At 38.5% G+C, this 18,968-nt stretch overlaps 4 protein-coding genes across 6 annotated transcripts; 2 read left to right on the forward strand and 2 right to left on the reverse strand.

Moving 5' to 3' along the window:
• Nucleotides 1–39: 39 nt before the first annotated feature.
• LOC125205213 (O-fucosyltransferase family protein) lies at nt 40–3,725 on the reverse strand. Its single transcript, XM_048104035.2, has 8 exons — nt 2,947–3,725; nt 2,513–2,580; nt 2,346–2,434; nt 2,111–2,273; nt 1,593–1,882; nt 1,171–1,375; nt 756–913; nt 40–663 (listed from the first exon to the last, which is right to left on the reverse strand). The coding sequence occupies exons 1-8, from the start codon at nt 3,197–3,199 to the stop codon at nt 390–392; spliced, it is 1,500 nt and encodes a 499-aa protein (XP_047959992.1). The 5' UTR covers nt 3,200–3,725; the 3' UTR covers nt 40–389.
• Nucleotides 3,726–4,021: 296 nt separating this feature from the next.
• On the forward strand, nt 4,022–5,897 carry LOC125204123 (mRNA splicing factor, thioredoxin-like U5 snRNP). Of its 2 annotated transcripts, none has more exons than XM_089060304.1 (4): nt 4,022–4,188; nt 4,285–4,442; nt 4,754–4,775; nt 5,517–5,897. In XM_089060304.1, the coding sequence occupies exons 1-4, from the start codon at nt 4,057–4,059 to the stop codon at nt 5,613–5,615; spliced, it is 411 nt and encodes a 136-aa protein (XP_088916430.1). In that variant the 5' UTR covers nt 4,022–4,056; the 3' UTR covers nt 5,616–5,897. The 2 variants fall into 2 exon arrangements, with proteins under 2 accessions (XP_088916430.1, XP_047958640.2); XM_048102683.2 differs by having other exon boundaries at nt 4,030–4,188; nt 4,754–4,820.
• Nucleotides 5,898–6,521: 624 nt separating this feature from the next.
• On the forward strand, nt 6,522–8,601 carry LOC125203528 (transmembrane emp24 domain-containing protein p24delta9-like). The gene is made up of 4 exons (XM_048101894.2): nt 6,522–6,900; nt 7,284–7,493; nt 8,173–8,249; nt 8,330–8,601. Exons 1-4 carry the CDS (start codon nt 6,682–6,684, stop codon nt 8,472–8,474), a joined length of 651 nt encoding a protein of 216 aa, XP_047957851.1. The 5' UTR covers nt 6,522–6,681; the 3' UTR covers nt 8,475–8,601.
• A 259-nt stretch (nt 8,602–8,860) lies between these two features.
• On the reverse strand, nt 8,861–12,794 carry LOC125204265 (serine/threonine-protein kinase VIK-like). 2 transcript variants are annotated; one of them, XM_089060303.1, is made up of 12 exons: nt 12,652–12,794; nt 12,247–12,552; nt 11,937–12,011; nt 11,449–11,565; nt 11,207–11,301; nt 10,770–10,890; nt 10,596–10,675; nt 10,282–10,341; nt 9,966–10,087; nt 9,792–9,877; nt 9,588–9,703; nt 8,861–9,205 (listed from the first exon to the last, which is right to left on the reverse strand). In XM_089060303.1, the coding sequence occupies exons 2-12, from the start codon at nt 12,517–12,519 to the stop codon at nt 9,076–9,078; spliced, it is 1,275 nt and encodes a 424-aa protein (XP_088916429.1). In that variant the 5' UTR covers nt 12,520–12,552; nt 12,652–12,794; the 3' UTR covers nt 8,861–9,075. The 2 variants fall into 2 exon arrangements, with proteins under 2 accessions (XP_088916429.1, XP_088916428.1); XM_089060302.1 differs by having other exon boundaries at nt 12,247–12,794.
• Between the last annotated feature and the right edge of the window lie 6,174 nt (nt 12,795–18,968).

The following is an 18,968-nucleotide window of genomic DNA, read 5'->3' on the forward strand; positions in this document are numbered from 1 at the left end:
CATTAATAAATTCTTATCTATTAAGAAAATAAGATACTATTAACAAACTGGGGCAACTTTTATATAAATAGCATAGCAGGGAATCATGTGATACAAACTGCAGCCACCAGCAGCAGAAGAAGAAAAGAAATGCTTATGAACAAAATGAATGAAGGCAATTCTAGTATTCATGCATTTCTTCATGCAACTCATATATCATACCGTGTGATGACCAAAATCACATACCTATCAATAAGTTAGGTCTCTTGCTATTTAACTCTAGATTCGTCGAAGCATTCTGCCAAGTTGAAGCCTTTGCTTTCTCAAATGGCATCAATGCTCTCACTCGAGACCACTCCATGCTCAATCCGCATATTCTATCTCAGTAGCTCCTCGTCGGGAGGTGAATCTCACAAAGACATGGTAGCATTTCCAACTGGAGACAAGTTAGCACAGCTCGTGGCTTCACACAGGCACTCCTGAGGATTCGCATAGAAATATTCTTCTTCTTTGGGCTTGTCTGCTATAACTCTACGGAGAGAGGGCTGTCCCATTTTTGTCTCATGAGCTAGCCGCACAGCAGCTGAAAACTCGTCCCATGAGAGAGTTCGGTTATGATGTAAATCCAACAATTCCACAAGTCTTCTACGATCCAGTTGGAATGTTTTCTTAAACCCAAGATATCTGCAAAAGATTAGAAAATGGGGATCTTATTTAGTGTTACTAGATTTGATTAAGATATAACATCCACCACTTAGAAGAGTTCATCCCCGTACCTACGATGGCCTTCTACAACCCTTGCCATATTGCCGTCATACGTGGGAATAAAGATATTACTGGCAACAGAAACCATAAAATCAAGCGCTGCCATTTGAGATGAATGGTTCTGGAACTGCCGCAAATCTTCAGGGTCTAGCAGCATTTCCTTTTTCACCTGAATTTGTAAGATGGTGGAATCTTAGTGAAGTAGCAAACTAAAACATCAAGAGCGACGCGCCAAATAAACTAAAGAGATCCACATTTAACACAGTTAATTTCATGAACTTGTGTTTGTTTGAAACTCCTGTCCACGGTCCACCAGCCATAGTATCCAAACCCCAAATATTTCTGGTAAATACTCATTTTCTGGTAACAAATTTGAGCACACGCAGGCACATATAAATAGAGATGGGCACAAAGAAACTGACTTACAATCCTTGGAAAAGCATCTCTTAGTGCTGCAAGTCTCCGTTCACTGCCATAGATCTCACCAGATGCAATATAGATCTGCGTATCTCTGCTAAAGTCCAATGCTTGCAAAATCAGAGCCATCTCTTCCGGAGTAAGAGGGCATAAGCCACGTGATCTCTTCTCTTCAGATACTATCTCTTTTTCTCTCCACCAAGGGAATGCATATCTGATGCATAGAAGTCAAGAACGAAACAAAGAAAGTTAGAAAACCTAAGCAGCAGTAAATAAATGGCAAGGATGAGTATACATCATGCACCTAAAACACCGAAAACATAGACGAACCATCCTCTCGAGTTTACAAATTAAGTTCTATTCTCACTTTATCTCAGGAAATAGACATCATCATTCCACCAAAGAAGTGACAGATTTGTTGAAGCAACTACCTCATTCGTTTGAGCTCTTCTGCTTCCTCTTCGGTGCATCCATGTGTGCATCCCGAGAAAGCCAACATGTCCATCTCATATCTCAAATGCAAGGCTAAATAGGGTCCTTTCTGTTGAATAATACTGACCAACTTGTTTCCCAGTGACTCAATCTGAGGGGTAAACTTTAGTGCCTGAAAATTGACACGGCACCTAAGCTTCTGAAGCTCCAGGGAAATCCCATTGTTGGCCAGCCTTGAATCTGTTCGGTTGAAGTGTAACACTTTGTGCTTAGCAAATAGTGGAAGAATCTGCAAAGGTAGATTTTAAAATTTGTCCAGCAAACCTCTGATTAAGAAATGGTAATAAGAATACATTTATTTTGATTTAACATTGCAAAAACTACAATACATTCATTCTTTTCAAGGTTCCAAAGTGTTCTCAGTTTCTATGTAGAAATCATGAACACTAGTTATAGAAGGGGGGAATCGAGGTCCTGCAATGATTCTTAAAAAATCATCAGAAATAAACTTACGGACCTGTTGTAAGTAGTATTGCTCATTTGACCAGCTAACAGGAGCCTTCACAAGTGGTTGATATCCATATCGTCGGCCAAACCTCTTTGGTAACCTCTTGACTATTCGGACTTCATCTCTTAATGAATTGATGAAATGTTCCACATCAAAAATATCCTCGAAATTGCTGCATGTTTAGCCAACCATTTGAAAATGCCTATGAATGAAAGATATTAATAATCCATATAACAACAAATACCTAGGGTCGGCCCAGAATGATGTCTTGTCAAGCTTCGGAACAACCAGTGTAAGATTTAAAAGTCGAGCAATTGTCACCATGTCACATATCTGAAACTCCATATGTGCAATATTAGACAAATGAAACACGGCCAGTGAGAAAAGGAGAAAGCAGACACAAATTCATACCGCAGAGCGCATTTGATTCAAGCCACCGTTGCAGGATACTTTAAGAAAGCCATTACTTGTGTAATTCCCTGAAAAGTACTTCAATGCTAAACAAAACAAAACATTGCTTCTACTTCCACTCAATCCTTAGGAAGAAACAAAGAATGAAAGATCCTTATATGAAAACAATGTATATTCATAAACTAAGCAACAAACCACCTTCTTCCTAAACCAGTGCAACTCAAATCAATCAATTCTTCACAAAAGTAGTGCATCCTACTCGAACATTACTCATTCGTCCGTTTTTCTAATTGCAATAACCACCCCTACATCATTCTACATTGGCATATTTCTCTTCACAGCATAGCAATGCAACTCATAATTCATAAACACAACATCCTATCAACAAAATACCACATCAAAATCCACCACGAATTCTAAGAAATGCTACTCACTGGCTGCCAGCGGAGGCGGAGTAGGCAACGATCCCTCCTGATGGGCCGACATTTTCCCGGAGCCCGGATTTCCGGTAAGCAAACGAGGGTGCCAGAGCTCCCCAACCGCCACGAGTTGAACCAAGCACGTCCAAATTAGTATACTAGAACAAACCCTAATAAACCACACCTGCAACCTCGTCCTCTGTATCCCCGGCAGCCCCTGCATTGCAGGCGATTTCTCCACACTTTTCTCTAATCTAGCCGCCTCCATTGAAGCCTCATTACCATAGCCAAATCTTCATCTCGGTAACAGTCAGCGTAACCTAAATTCGTGCAAAAAGAATTGATCTTTATGTGATTTGCGTGAGATTCGGAGGTGGGCGCTGATAAAGATTCAAGCGCCCTTGGTTTGAATTAAGGCCTAGAACATTAACACTTGAAAAAATGAATTTTTATGAATAGGTTAAAGAAATGGGATCGGGATCAGAAATGGGGGATCTAGATTGTAGAGCGAGAGAGCGGTTGATTTGACGAGGGAAAATCGAGTAAATTAAATGAGGAGTAAATCAGACGGGAAATGGTTTATTAGTTTGAGGAAAGTGTGAAACGAACTGCAAAACTGCTATCTTGTTTTCAGCAAGATCTAGAGAGTGGGAGAAACGCACGGTTGTATTTAATCCATCTCGCTCTATTTCTTCTTCACTTTCATTACTCGATGGGCTTTTGCAGATTTGAAGTTCTTTGTTTGGTGGCCTAAATTTGATACACAACTTTTAGAGAATGTGGGAATTCAATCTAATAGTATTTTCTGCAATTGTATAAAAAAATGAGGAATTTCTGTTCCAAAATCACTGATTAGTCTCTGACTAAAATTATTAATTGCGCTTACCTGCCAAGATAATCCATTAATTTAGTTAATTTCTTGATTTGATTAACTAATTGGGAATATGGATATGAGAGTTATAGTGGATTTCCAAATTATGAGGCGTTAATTAATGCGTGTGACTGTGATGAGTAAATAACGGTGATAACAATTAAATATGTGTATTTTTTTGACATTTTCAAAATTCATAATTAAATAATAATAAAACCAAATACTGCGTATTTTCACAATCCAGAACCTCAGCAATGGAGTATTTGCTGCCGACTCTGAGGAAGAAGCAAGAGGTCGATTCTATCATCAGAGACACCATAGACAAAGTCCTCGTCCTTCGCTTCGGTCTCTCTTCTGATGCCGTCTGCCTCCAGCTCGACGACGTCGTACGCGCTCCCCTTTTCCCTTAAATCTTCCTATTTCCCCCAAATTATTCAGAATCACAGTTGATTTGATGTTACCATATGTTTATTGGTCGGAAGCTGTATAAATCGGCGAAAGACGTGTCAAAATTCGCGACGGTGGGGCTAGTGGATGCGGCGGAGGAGGAGATTCAAGTTTATCTCAAGTATTTCGATATTACACATGTCCCCTCCATCGTCTTCTTCTTCAATGCTCACCACATGAAAATGGATTCCGGGTACTCCTCATTCAATTCAATTTTCGCCTTAATTTGATTTTGTATAATCAATTGCACCGTCAAGGATCTTCAATTGTGAATTTGTGATGGAAGGGTGAGAGAGATAATATCGAATCCTCATGTTTCCCTAAAATGCAGCTTTAGTCAAGTGGAATGTGAATTGTCCATTTATTTGATAGTTGAAAGATGATTTGATGTTAGTGGAATCATTTCTCTTTGTCCACCATAGACATAAGCATAGGCATTGCTTAATGGATTCAATTAAGCAATGTGCAGTTGCATAACTCATCTCTGTTTCTTTCCTATTGCAGAAGTGCGGATCACACTAAATGGGTTGGTACATTTCAGAAAAAGCAAGACTTTGTGGATGTTGTGGAGGCATCTCATCTCTCTCTCTCTCTCTCTCTCTCTCTCTCCTTGTCACTGGATTCTTGAGTGAATGCTTCATCACTTTTGCTTCCTAATTGAGCAATCTCATCCTTCCTTTTAACATTTCATCATAAACCAGCTAGCCGGCTAACTTCTGATTTCTTTTTCATAGTATGGCATCTTTGCCAGTCCATGCATGTTTGAGAATTAAGGACTAACTTAGATCATAACTTTGCATAGGATCTCACCCTTTCATGTTATGAGCCCCTTTGAAGAGTTCTAACCATGGCTAGTTTCACATGTCAGAAATATGATATCCCTTGAGGCAACACATGGAACCCTTTGAACAAATGAGAATCTTTTAGTTAAGTCTTCTTTGTGAAATATCTAAACAGATGTAGAGATTGATGGTCATCTATAGTGGTTGGGAAAAATCTTTATAGGACTTCTAGAAAATGAAGGTGTCGTTGTATTTGGCTTAGCTTCAGTAAGTAGCTGAAGGCTCACAGCAAAGGAGGCAATATCTGCAAATGAATTAATCAGAAGACTTGATACCTCTTGCTCTTGCTCGTATACTATGTTCTTTTTCGTTTTCATGTGCTTGGCCGTGTTGTATATATAAAGTTTGTTCTCGTTTCTGTTGTGTATATTCACATTGAAGGAATGTATGGTACAAGGACGTAAATCTAGCATTTGTAATTGCAGGCGATATTCAGAGCGGCAATGAAGGGCAAGCTGATTGTAAACTGCCCGCTTCCTCCTGAGAGAATACCAAAGTTTCAGTTGCTATATAAAGATGTTTAGGAGGTTCAGTTGCAAAGGTTACCACAGCAATAAATCTCTGTTGTTGCGATGCAATAACACTTATATGGTATTGTCTGTAAACGACAGAGAAGTATCGCGAAGACCTATTGAATTAACATTACTTATTACGTTCTAACATCTAACTTTCTTGTCTATAAGTTAGGAAGAACATATATTCTCAGGTGTACTTTCACTTTCTGTTTTGGAATTTTGTTCCTGTAACTGCTGAAAATTATACATTTGAAAGTATGATATGACAAAATACATGCAATGTGTTCAATAGCTGAATGTGATTGATTAATTTGATTTCAAGTTGCTAAAAAGGAAGCATACATATTAAACTTGAAAACATGGTAATGAGTCATTGTCATGCTTCAATTTCATAACATAACAAGACTGCAATAAGTTTGATCAAACTATGCTATCAATGATTGTATCAAAATGAATTGAAGATAAATTTTTTAATTGATAAGGCGTCAAGCAATTAGGTCTATCAGTGTGCTATTATAATGGGCTGTAGGAGTAATATTTATGAGATTTTAAATTTATTGGACAACATTTTTTATAGGAGTTTAATGGGACTTGGCGTATTATAAAATTACAAAAAGTAATCATTTAATTTAGATACTATAATTTCTACAGATTCTATTTTCCGTTTCATAAATTTGCTTTGGATATATTCACATAAACGTTTTCTTGGATTAATACAATTATTATTGTTTAATTATGTATTCATGATTATTGAAGTGAAGAGAAATCTACTGTAACGCATGCTACTAATAGAGTTTTGGTTGTCAAATAGATTCAACGTGGCAAGTACTAAAATCCTACGTGTAATAATCTCATTGGATATCGAATAACTTGTGACGCGATAAAAGAGCAGCGCAATAAAATATTGCAATTAGCATATTCAACTTTGACTCATTGCAATTTCTGATCAATCTGTGAATTTTGGGCGAGAACTCAATTACTTGGTCTGAATTCAGACATCAATAATTTTCCTAAATAAGGGGGAAAATCCCTTCTTTGTCTCGAAATTATCGATTGTTTTTTTGTCATCGTTGACATGAAAATCCAAATCCAAAGAAAGGGTTTTTTGTTCCTTTTGATTTCAGTTTTCTTGTTATGGAGCCCGGCGGAATCGATTCGGTTCGATCTGGAATCCGGTCACACCAAATGCATATCGGAGGACATCAAGAGCAATTCTATGACTGTTGGAAAATATCATATTGTAAATCCCAACGAAGGACACCCTCTGCCTGACTCTCACAAAGTCACCGTTCGGGTAATTTTCTCCTCAATTTGTATGTTCTTTTTTGTGCTGTTTCGGTTTTTTGTCAATTTCTATATGATTTTGCCATTTTTATATCTCGAGAGCAACCCATGACGTTGACAGTTTTGAGCCATAATTTTCTAGGTTTTGCTTTGTTTGGCATCAGATTAGTTTTAATTGAGTTGATGAATAGGAATGGTTTCATCTCGGGAAATGATCATTAGAAAATATTTTGCTTAATAATGTTTTGGGCAGGTTGATTAGTTTAAAAATCGTTTCTTGGATCATCTTCTTTCATAAGTTTTGCTGAATGGAGATTTTGGACTGGTTTTTTATTAGTTTGAAACTCTTTTATTTGATTGTTTCAATTCCATACACCGAATGCACGTTTACAGGTTACATCAGCATACGGAAACAGTTATCACTCATCGGAACATGTCACTGAGGGGCATTTCGCATTTCAAGCAGTCGAGGCAGGTGATTACATGGCTTGCTTTTTTGCCGATGATAACAAGCCTTCTACTACCGTGACTGTTGACTTTGACTGGAAGTCCGGCATTGCTGCCAAGGAGTGGAGCAGTGTCGCCAAGAAAGGTTCCGTTGAAGTAAGTGATTGTATACAGTATGCACGATACTCTTCTGTTTTGCGTCAGCATGTTTTATATAAGCTGTTGATTTGGTATATCTTTCATTGCTGGCATCATGGTTTTCACTTCTTCGGGTTGTTGAATAGGGTTTAGTTGCTGGGTTATTTACTTGTCACTTTAAACCTAAACCTTAGTTGTATTCCCTGCAATCATCTATTTAATGAAAAGAAAAAGAAGACTGCCTTTGAAAAGATTTCTTCCATCATATGGTGCAAAAAAATGTGGTTTTTGCTTTTCACTCAAGAATGGTGCAGCAAAATATGAGTTGTGTTGATACCAATACCATAATGCTTTCGCTTCTCTTGGTACTGCAGTCTGCTCTTGCCTAATGTGTTAAGAATATTTCTTCTCCGATGGCACGTTTCCAAGTCCCAGTGTACTTCAAATTGGCTTTATATGTTCTCTTGTGTTTCATATGCCTTTTTGTAAATCAAATGTCCCATTGTGATTTGAACTATTTTCTTTTATTTGGTTTCCCTGAATGTTTCAAATATCCCATAACTGTTGACGATAAGAAGGCATTTCGGTATGTTTTGAATTTTGGTTGTGATACTGATAAAATTTAGCGTTCTTGAAATTATTCCCTTCTATCTACTTTTATTGTTAACTTTCTTGGGTTTTCTTTCCTTGTGATCAGTTGATGGAAATTGAACTAAAGAAAATGTTAGACACAGTCCAAACCATCCACGACGAGATGTTCTATCTACGTGAAAGGTGAGTCAGATCAAGATTCTCTTATTGAAGTATGTCGATTTACTGTGTTTGAGTTAGTAGTTAATGCTATCTTATTGCAGGGAAGAAGAGATGCAGCTGCTGAATAAATCTACTAACAGCAAGATGTTCTGGTTTAGTTTTCTATCGATTCTTGTTTGCCTATCTGTATCTGGAATCCAGCTATGGCATTTGAAATCTTTCTTCGAGAAGAAGAAGCTCATCTGATCTAATGTACTTTTTCAGTAATTTATAAGCATTTCTGCGTACTGTAAAATTACTTAGAGAAGAAATGAATTACAGTTTTGATTCGATTTGGCAACAGAACAGTAATAAATTTCATTTTGTGTTGTTATAGGCGTTTTTATTTTTAGACAGTATACTTAATTTTATTTTTTAACTTTGTCTTTGTTATGGGCTAAGTTGAAAATCAAGACTAGCTGTTGAGTGTTGAATATCTCAGCCACAACCAGTGTAAAACTATCAAACTGAAACCCAATAGAGAAATCAGAAGATGACCTTTACAATTTGAATAAATTTTAGAATTCCCTCTATCAAACTGTTTTGAATATCTCAGCCACAACCAGTGTAAAAATCAAATAAAGAAAGAAGGATGAACAACATGACTAATGGTATTAGTAATGGGAGTAAAGAACTTGGGGAACCTGACAACATAAAACTCTTGCAAAATGAGATTCCCCACTGTCTAAATAAACTTCATACACATGTAGGATGTAGCTAACCTTTGCTGTAATCTATTCACAAACCCCAACATGTTATGCTGCAAATAAAATGGAGAAACTAGACAGCGTATGTTTAACTGAGGAGCTCAGCTAGACGAAAAGAGGTGCCAGTGATGATCAGATGTCAGTGTTTCCTTAATCTTTTCAAGTCTCTTCAAAATCTCCAAGAAGGGAGGTCTGTGATTCATGTCTGGTGCCCAGCACTGCTCAGTCAGCCTAAAAGAAAATATCGATCGACAAAATGAGTACTCATGTGTTCTGCCTCAGATTATAAGGATGGTGGTTCACAGACATTTAATGACAAAACAGCTACAGAAAACAACAATGCATTCCTCAAAAACCAACATTACAGACATTTTTGCTGAGGTGTGATCTTTTGTGACCAACATTCTTATGATTATCAAAGTATGCATATCAATATCCTACAGTTCAAGGAACATTTCTAGCACTGTTCTGATCTCAGTAAATAATTTATTACCTATGTTCACGTCAACTTGAAACAATCTCATCAGATTTTTACAAAAAAATAGTTCAGCCATTTATACTTAATATATGAGCTTCACTTCATATCATGCTACTTCACTATTTTCATACTTACTCTCTCAATTCTGATGTGTAGCCTTTGGCCTTGAACAACGGTCTGTGTCCTTCAGACACATATCTAGCAGCTTCATATGGTTCATAAGCTGCCATTGGTGGCTCACCTTCAAGCATCTGCAATAGTATAGAGTTTCTTAATGTTGGATTTGATGATACACAAATTCCTCATATATCTTTTTGTTGGATTAAATAAAAAAAATACCTCATATAATATCATTGCGAAAGAGTAGACATCAACTTTCTTATCATACTTCCTGTGCTTGAAGACTTCAGGCGCCATATAACGATCTATTGAAATCACAGAGAAAGGTGAAGTGTTAAGGAAAAGCCATAACTTCCAGCTTTGAATGAAACAAATTTCTAAATAGTTACTCACAGCTTCCAGTCTCGCCTGTCAATTTGTATACATCGTGAGAATGTTGCACCTTTATGAGCTTGCTTAGCCCAAAATCTCCTACCTTTAGATGGTCGGCATTTGAGTTGACGAGAAGAACATTCCTGCAAACAAAGCATACACAGATATTGCCTTGGAACCTTAGAAGGGAAGCAGGAATTCTCCAAGGATAATCATAGATATACAAATATTTCACACCAATTGTCGACATGTATTTTGTGAGATACAGTGAGAGGTGGCAGAATGTAGATGTATTAAGCAACTCATTTACCCTTTTACCACCATAAAAGTAACTAACCTTGGCTTCAAATCTCTGTGTATTATAACATTTGGCTCACTATGGAGATAAGCCATGCCTCTGCGCAAAAGAAAAATAATGCAGAAATCATCTATAATTATCCAAATTCCATGCCTCTGCGCAAAAGAAAAATAATGCAGAAATCATCTATAATTATCCAAATTCTATGTATTTAACAGGTATTTCTCTCTCATGCAACAAAATTGGAGTAGTCTTCCAAAGTATAGTAGATTCAGCTGTTGATATCCCGATGATGCTTCAAACTGATTTTCTTTACGAAAATAGAGTGGAAGATTATTAACTAAATCGAGTACCTGGCTATATCCAGTGCAAAATTGACTGCAGTTGATGGGGTGAGCGACCCTTTTCCCTTTAGATGCTGATGCAAATCACCCTGTACATGATTATAAAACAGGGCTCAGGTCATATGAACTTTCCATATTTCAAAGGATAAATTTCTAATGAGGACAGAAAGAACATTCATTTACCCCTCTCAAGTATTCTGTCACCAACATTAAGGGCTTCCTTTCAGTGACAGCTCCTAGAAACTGGACAATATTTGGATGACGAAGCTTCACAAGCAAATTGACCTCATGCCTGAAGTCCTGGCTGAATTCGGAGCAAGAGAACTACCTTAATGTTAGGAAGAAAATGCCAGAAATAACACATAGTGTGGTGTCAACTCAAAAACTTCAAATTAATAATGCATTGAATGGCAAAAAAGAAATGGCACATCCTCTAGAACAATTTCGGACCCAGAAGTAAGATATGCCAACGTTGTATGACCATAAGCTCCATTCAGGAATCAATGCATGAAAAAAGGACACTAGCCACTGTATTTAGAATTGAAAAGGAAAGGCAGAAATGGGAAGTTTCACTGCAAGAATGATAGTATATCATTACTGAGGAAGTTTGAAAGACATACATCACCAATTTGTCATCTGAAAGGTTGGGCAGGATGCGTTTGACAGCGACAGGTGTTCCTCGCCAACCAGCTTTTAGTATCTCCCCGAAAGACCCCTAACAATATAAGTTGTCATCAGCAAAGAGCTTTCAAGTAACATATCAAAAACAAGAGCAATGTTTTACAAATTACGACTTAAATGGAAGTTAGGCTTGCTGCTTCAAGCAGGAATATTCATTAGTGTTCTACAAATGAATTCAGACCTTCCCTATCAGAGTCGAGGTTGCAAAGTCTAGCTCAGAAGGCTCGATCTCCCAGTCACACTTGTTAGGTAGAGGGGGTGCAACAGGCCTTGGCTCAAAATGGCTTCCACTCTGGCCCTGCAATATGCCCCACTCAATTATCAAGCTAAGTAACTATAGAATGGGTTCATAATAATTCAGCCATCTAATGCATCTCGTCTTATCATCATTTATGTCAGGAAAGATAACTGGTAGGAAGCTCCACGAAAAAAAAAAAGATGGCATCCTATGATTTCAATTTCAATCCAAAGTTATACTTGAGAAACAGAAAATCCCCGGCTTAACAACAAGACAGAAAGTAAAAGGGGAAACAGAGGATATCAGCAAATACATAAACCAAATAATGATACCCCACAGAATCTCTGAGCAACCAGAAACAAGTCTTTGCAGAAAACCCTTAAATCAAAAATATTCAAGGCTGTAAGATAGCAACAAAGGGAAGAACTTACATAAGACAGTCCTCCATACGACTTCAATAATACAATAATCCGAGATCTTTTAGCTCCTTCAGCATCAGCTAAAGGCTGTTACCAAATTCAGGTATAAAAACAGTTAATAGAAAACAACAGTATATTTTCAGCAAATCACGAACCAAACAAGAGAAGAAGAATTATGAATAAAAAAACTCATAAACACCAAAGTCTCCCTCTCAGCATCTCCACGAGTCACTCAACAACAACAATCAGCCAAGCAGGTCATCGAAATCGAGCAATCAAAAGCTGCATGGACACACACGGCCTAACGATGATATAGCCTCACCGTGTTCCTCCATCGATCCTGGGCGTTAATGTCAGCTTTGTAGTCGAGAAGACACTTGGCAATGTCGACCCAGCCGTGGATGGCAGCGACGTGGAGAGGAGTCCGATTATCGTAGTCTCTGGCGTTCACCAAAGAGGAATCCTCCTCCAAAAGCCTTCTGACGGCCGCGACGTCGTTTTGATGCGCGTGCCACAGAATCAGAGACGTCCTGCTCACCCGCGCCTTCTCCTTCTTCTTCTCCATATCCTCCGCTGATCCGCCACTTCCGCTCATCTCTTTCGCACTTCAATTTCTTAACGATCAAAACTGTATATTGTTGGCAATCAATCAAAGATCTGAAAACCACAAATTGTTAAAAATAAAATTGATCTGTACGCATAAATTGGAATTTCCTTAGAACTCAACTCTGAAAACGAAATTAAACTATGAGAAAACGTTGTGGAAACGCTTAAAACTGCTGAAACTACAAATTGGCTGCATGCTTTATAAATTGATCCTATTTACATGAAGATGAATTTTTTATAAACATTTATATTAAGATTGAAGTTTTCATCAACGATTAGCTGGCAATTTGAGAACCAAAATGGAATTCATTTTATACTGTAAAAATATTTGTTATGTCGGTTTGAATAATTCCATTAAATACTGGAGAACTATACTATAAAGATAAACGATCTTAAAATAGTGATTATGATGATAAAATTTTGAACGTCTTGTTGAGTTGTCGTAGAGGTCAAAAGAAAATAGATTAAACTTGAAGTGGCTAAGGATATAGCTTATTGAAGAGTATAGTACTATTTTGGTCCTTTATATATGGCCGATTTATGATTTTGGTTCAGAACATTCACTTTTTAAAAAGTATCCGAAATAAATGAAAAACGATATCGTTTGCATCCTATTTTTGACGGCACCGTTAATTCTCGACGGCCAATCGTCAATTAGCGAAAATTTGACCGGATTAGACTTAATCTGAGATTATTAGTTGGTTAATTTTATGTTAATTATTTTGCTAATAATTCAATTTTTTAAATATTTTTGAATATGAATAATCAAACACATTTTTCACTAAGTACCCTAACTAGGAAATTCAAAACGACACTCTCTTTCTTTTCTTTCATCTCTCTCATCACTCTCTAAGAAGAACCCTAGTTCTTCATTCCGACCAAGAAGCCCGTTTCCGACCAAAGCCACCCGATTCCGACCGATTCCAACCGATTATTGTTGGTTGCCATGAGGCATGAGTTGGAAGTCGCCGTACCCAAACCACCGTTACACCGAAGGTCTCGGCGACGTTAAAAAATCATATGTGAGGTAGAGGAAGAAGACTGAAACGAGCGATTCTCGAAAATCTGACACTGAACAAGGACCGTCAGTTGCGTCGGGATTTGTGGGTTCTAACCCTAGCTCCGACGCGGATGTCCATTCTTCTCCGAAAATGAAATCTACTTCTTCAGTCGGTGACCCCGATTTTGAGAGGACGAAGAAGAAGGCCGGATATCCCCTTCATTTTCACCAGAAGCCACCGCTCCATCTACTTCGTCGTTCTGAACGGAGAAGACCTTCGCCTCAAATTCCAGAACCTCCTCGTTCGCCTCAAATTCCAGTTCCTCCTCCTCCGCCTGAAAATCCAGTTCCTGAATTTCATTCAGAAGGTAATGTTGTTTGAAATTTGTTTAAAATTTGTTTGAAAATCGTTTGATTGCATGTTTGCTTACTAGGGTTTGCATTTATTGGTTGTGGTGTATTTAATATGGTGTTGTCATTATTAAGTGGTCCCATTGAGTATGATTTGAATATATGTCAATGATTTTGAGAATTTTTAGGGTTTGGTGTTATCTGGAAATGGTTTATTTGTCTGCATATAATTTTGACTTGTGAAAGGGTATTATGTGGATTGGGTGTTGGGGAACCAGACGACAGAGGACCATTTTTCTTGTCTGTAAATGTGTAGGACTAAGCTGATATGTAGAGCATAAATATGGGACCAATATGTTATCTTATATTGTTTAGCTATGATGACTGATATCATCTTACATGCAGATGGGACCTTCGTTATAAGATTGCACTACAATGGTGTCAATGCTGAACTTCAATATGTTCACAACTGCGATCCAGACAAATGGTCGAAGCTCGAGGTTGATGATGTGTTGGAGAAGCTGGGGATGGATGTGACTGGGTTAGAGTACTTCTATCGGATTCCTGAGATGAACTTCGAGGATGGAATGGTGCGGCTTTTTGACAACAAGTCTGCAATAGAAATGGCAGAGTTAGGGGTCAGGGCTGGGGTGATTGATGTATATGTCATTCACCCCGGGGGTGTTGGTGAGTTGTCAACGGGCTCACAGCCTGTTAGTCAATTAACACAAGAGAAAATTAAAAGTCCAGTTAGAGTTACAGAGCGTATAGATGGTTTAACCGCAAGTGAAGACGATCGGAGCAAAGAGGAAGGTAATAATAAGGGGTATGGTAATGGTGATGATGGGGGGTCTGGTGATGGTGATGATGAGGGAACTGATGATGGTGATGATGAGGGACCTGATGATGGTAAGGATGAGGGAGCTGGTGAGAGTGAGGGAACTGGAGATGATTGGTTAGTACAAAGTTCAGCCAGTGAGTATGAGGTGGAGAGTGAGGAAGGATCTGAGAAGAGAATCTTGTGGCTGTGAAAGGCAAGGGGAATGGTTCTGGAAAGGGGAAACAAAAGGCTGGAAAGGGGAAGGGAAAGGCTGAGGCTGTGAGAAAGGGAAAAGGGAAAGTTAAGGATGTTGTGAAGGGAAAAAGAAAGGGAAAGGGGACCTGCAATGAGAAAGGAAAGGAAAAAGAGAAGGCTGATTCCGATGACGACAACACGGGGCAGCCTACATTTGTGGACAACGACTATGATCTGAGTAATAAGGAAGAGGACAACATGATGACTTCTCAAGTTGAGGGATGGAAGAATGTTGTTAATTCCATGAGAGTCCTTGGTGATTTAGATGATGGTGGGGAAAGTAACACTCTTCGGAGTGATTCACCTAGCTCGGACACCGATGAGGCTGACTTGGCGGGCGACGGTGACTGTGATGTCGTGCAAAATCTGAGCCGAAGATATAAGCCTACCAAGGACAGAAATGATCCAAGGTTGGAAGTGGGGTTGCGGTTCAATACCAAGGCCGATTTTACAGACCTTATACGTCATCAAGGTATCCAGTTGGGTAAGAAGTTGAGACTCAAGAAGAACAACAATGTTCGTTGTATTGCCTACTGCAAGGGGTTGCTGCGAAGTAAGAAGGTTAAAGTTGGTTGTCCTTGGACGGTTTCATTATATTATAGGAGTGAACTTGGATGTTGGCAGATTGGAGCTCTGCGTGATATACACAAGTGTGAGGGTGCTTCTTACAACCACGGTTATGCTAATGCCAAGTATTTGGCATGACTATTCAAGGAAGATATGAGGTTATTTTCTGGGATGACAATTGCGCAATTTGTGGAGAAGGTGCATATGGAGTTGAAGATAACAATTTCGGTGGGAAAGGCGACGCGTGTAATGGCACGTGCGAGGAAACTGATCGAGGGCGATACAATCCAGCAGTACAAGAGGCTGCATGATTATAGGGCAGAGATCTTGAAGACAAATCCAGGGAGTACCGTTGTCCTAGCAACTAGGCGCCTATCGGATAGAACTGACAAGTTCAATGGAATCTACATAGCTTATGAAGCTTGTAAGACTTCCTTCAAGCAGCATTGCAGGCGTATTATAGGAGTGGATGGTTGTCATCTAAAAGGACAAGGGAAAGGCATACTCCTCACTGCCATTGGATTAGATCCGAATGATTAGATCTTTTCCGTCGCCTATGGTGTTGTAGCCATTGAGAATACGGATACTTGGAGCTGGTTTTTAAGTTTGTTGGTTAAGCATCTGGACATCAAAGATTCGAGCAAGTGGACATTCATTCCAATAGACAGAAGGTACACAATTACATTGTAAATTTGTAAAGTTTTTTAGGTTTGTTGGTTAACTATTAGCTAATCTTGTTTCTTCGTCATGGGTAGAGGCTTATCAATGTTGTCCGAAGCTGCTGCCATAGAGCCGAACACCGCTTTTGTGTGTGGCATTGATAAGGCTAATTTCATACATCGGTTATGTGGTGAAAAACACTTTATTTTGTTGGGTCTAACGCAGTTTTTAAGCCAGGTGTGTGAAGGAGACGCTAGATCCAGGAAAAGCTGGAGGCAATGGACTAGCGAAGGAAAATGAAGGAAAGTAGCAGAGTTGAAGAGAAAAAAAATGACTAGACGAAGGAAGTCAATAGCTGAGGGCAACAAAGACTATTCATACCTCGCTGGACCCACTTTAACGCCTATAAATAAAGGAGCATGCAGCACACACGAGAGACATGATTTTGCTCTCAACTCACACACTCACACACACACTTGGGAAATTTGGGAATTCTGGGGTAGTTAAAGGTTTCTAGGGGTTCATCTTTGGCAAAAGTCAGTGGTAACACCGTCCTCACGGAGGGCGAAGAAACAATCTGTTTACATTCAGCTTTTCGCACTTTTATTCCGTCGAACTTCATCGTTTTGGAAGTCGATTTGGTTGTTTGCTATTACCGTTATCTATGCATTGGTTTATGTCATGTTGGTGTTTATCTTGTGTTGATTTACGTTGATTCTGTGTTTTTGAGGTTTAATTTCGGAAGTTGAATGTTATTCTCTGTTTTGGATAATTATGTGCTTGATCTGGGAAAGAGGTTGTGGATCTGTGTTGTTGTTGATCGGTGGTTGTTTGGCGAATCTGTAGCTATGGATATACTTTTGGTCGGAGTTTGTGTCTGATGCTTGGATCCGGAGTGGATTTAGCATCCGAAGTTGGATCTGAACAGGGGAATCAAGTTGTGCATGGATTTCAAACTTTTTGCTCTCTTTTCATTTTACTTCGTCTAGTAGTCGCAGATCTGCTTAGTTTTAAACCGTTCTTCGTTTAATTTGCTTTAAATTCAGTCTGCTTCGTTTCCGATTCACGTTCCATCTCTGTTTCTACTGAAATTTTTATGCAAATTGATTGGAGAAGATGATGTCGTTGTTAGTTGGTACTTTAGTTAGTTGTTTTTCAGCTTTTCATCCGTACTTTACCTTTTTCAGCAAATGGTCCCCACCGTCAGTTCATTTTCCATGTCTAGGTAATTTAGGAAATAGTTTCTTAGATCTAGTGATTGTCTCGTTTTCCAGTTATATGTATGATTTCTGTTCTGCCTAGATCTAGTTGTCAGCATAGCAGATTTCACTCAAAGTTAGTTTAATTTCCTCAACCCAAAAATGCGTGGCAGCAGCCAACCCAAAAATAGTCCCGAATCCTTGAGCACGTCTAATTACGCATTCATCTCTGTGGGATCGATCCCTACTTCCATGTGCTAATTTTAGTATACGTGGTTGAGGGTTTTGAAGCGATATTCTGTGTGTCCGACGACCGAGATGTTAGAGTTTGTATACTAGAAATCACCTTTCGAGTGATTGAATACTGTTAAAACTCTTATTTTATTTTCCAAATGAATAAACAGATTATTTTTGTCATAATGTTGTTATATTTTACATTTAATGGTTGTTTATTGCATATTTAAATGTATAAGTAATTTAACAAAGTCTAAGTCTTTGTTTTAGTAGACCGGTTGTGGGCGTCGTCCACTTTAAGGTAACACGGTCAGTTCTAAACAAAGAAAAAGAATTATTTCACAACCTAGATAGGCTTAGACTACCTATCATGAAAGGTTGCAATGTCAGTCTGATTATTTCTAAGCCTTACTGAAATAAGATGACGTTGGTGTGGTATAGCACTGAATGGATCTAACAGCGAGACAGTCTTTATGCTATCTACTGAAAGACGAGGTCTCGTAAATTATTTCTCAATCAATGTACGTTAGCATTGAGCATACGGTATTGATTATGCACTACTTTGACTTACCAAATGGTGCGGGTTTTTCGCAACCCAATAAGCCTGGTATATTGGGTAGTGGTGATTAGTATCTAGCGGTGCTAGGATTGCTATTATGTTGAATCGTGCGCGAGGTGAGTCTCGTTTGATAACATCCTCAAGAGAAGCTTGAAATAAGGTTTTATTATTCGGAACCTAGCTAGTTGGAGTTTAATTACTCTATGAATAATAAATAAGATTTTCTTGCTGAGTCCTCTCTTGGAATAAATAAGATATTAATTAATTAAGTCCATAGCAGACAATAATTCATTAATGGATGTTTCTATCTTAAGTGCGGGAAATAAATATAAAGTATTGGAAACCCGAAGTACTTGTAATTTCGGATTTGGATGGGGAGTGCAGTATTACTTCTGTAGTGGCTGCTCGTAATATTCCAATTTTAAGCTTATATTAAATTGGGTTGAATTTAATTAGTAAAAGCTAATTGGAGGAGCCCATATCCAAAGCCTTCCATAGATCCCTGTCTGGGCCCAATATGTGACTTATTATAAATAGGAGAATAAAGGAGACAGAAAATACACTTGTTTTTCTCTCAAAATTTTCGGCCCTCTCTATTCCTAGTAGAGGTCGAATTTTTCTCCTCCGTGGGAAAGGATTTCTGTCTTCTCTATTTAAGTCCTAGTGTGCTGGTGAGATCAGCCCACCCTGATATCAGTTCACAAGTCCGGGAACCAGTCAGAAGATCCGTGGTTTTGTACTAAAGATCTTCACGAGGAGAAGGCGCTAGCTATCTTCGATTCTTTGGAGAATC

Source organism: Salvia hispanica, chromosome 6 (assembly GCF_029641045.1).
Source record: "Salvia hispanica isolate PSC_SH4W2 chromosome 6, Shi_PSC_v1, whole genome shotgun sequence".
In the NCBI taxonomy this organism is placed as follows: domain Eukaryota; kingdom Viridiplantae; phylum Streptophyta; class Magnoliopsida; order Lamiales; family Lamiaceae; genus Salvia; species Salvia hispanica.

Bases quoted from the DNA above. Each gene is read 5' to 3' on its own strand.
- LOC125204123 (XM_048102683.2), top strand. From the start codon at position 4,057: ATGGAGTATTTGCTGCCGACTCTGAGGAAGAAGCAAGAGGTCGATTCT. The intron at 4,443-4,753 runs GTACTCCTCATT...TTCCTATTGCAG, and splicing joins CACATGAAAATGGATTCCGG to AAGTGCGGATCACACTAAAT. The intron at 4,821-5,516 runs GCATCTCATCTC...TTGTAATTGCAG, and splicing joins ACTTTGTGGATGTTGTGGAG to GCGATATTCAGAGCGGCAAT.
- LOC125203528 (XM_048101894.2), top strand. From the start codon at position 6,682: ATGAAAATCCAAATCCAAAGAAAGGGTTTTTTGTTCCTTTTGATTTCA. The intron at 7,494-8,172 runs GTAAGTGATTGT...CCTTGTGATCAG, and splicing joins CCAAGAAAGGTTCCGTTGAA to TTGATGGAAATTGAACTAAA. The intron at 8,250-8,329 runs GTGAGTCAGATC...ATCTTATTGCAG, and splicing joins ATGTTCTATCTACGTGAAAG to GGAAGAAGAGATGCAGCTGC.
- LOC125204265 (XM_089060303.1), bottom strand. From the start codon at position 12,519: ATGAGCGGAAGTGGCGGATCAGCGGAGGATATGGAGAAGAAGAAGGAG. The intron at 11,566-11,936 runs GTAAGTTCTTCC...GGCATATTGCAG, and splicing joins CGTATGGAGGACTGTCTTAT to GGCCAGAGTGGAAGCCATTT. The intron at 10,891-11,206 runs GTATGTCTTTCA...CTCCGAATTCAG, and splicing joins TCAGATGACAAATTGGTGAT to CCAGGACTTCAGGCATGAGG.
- LOC125205213 (XM_048104035.2), bottom strand. From the start codon at position 3,199: ATGGAGGCGGCTAGATTAGAGAAAAGTGTGGAGAAATCGCCTGCAATG. The intron at 2,435-2,512 runs GTATGAATTTGT...ATGGAGTTTCAG, and splicing joins TGAATCAAATGCGCTCTGCG to ATATGTGACATGGTGACAAT. The intron at 2,274-2,345 runs GTATTTGTTGTT...CTAAACATGCAG, and splicing joins TCATTCTGGGCCGACCCTAG to CAATTTCGAGGATATTTTTG.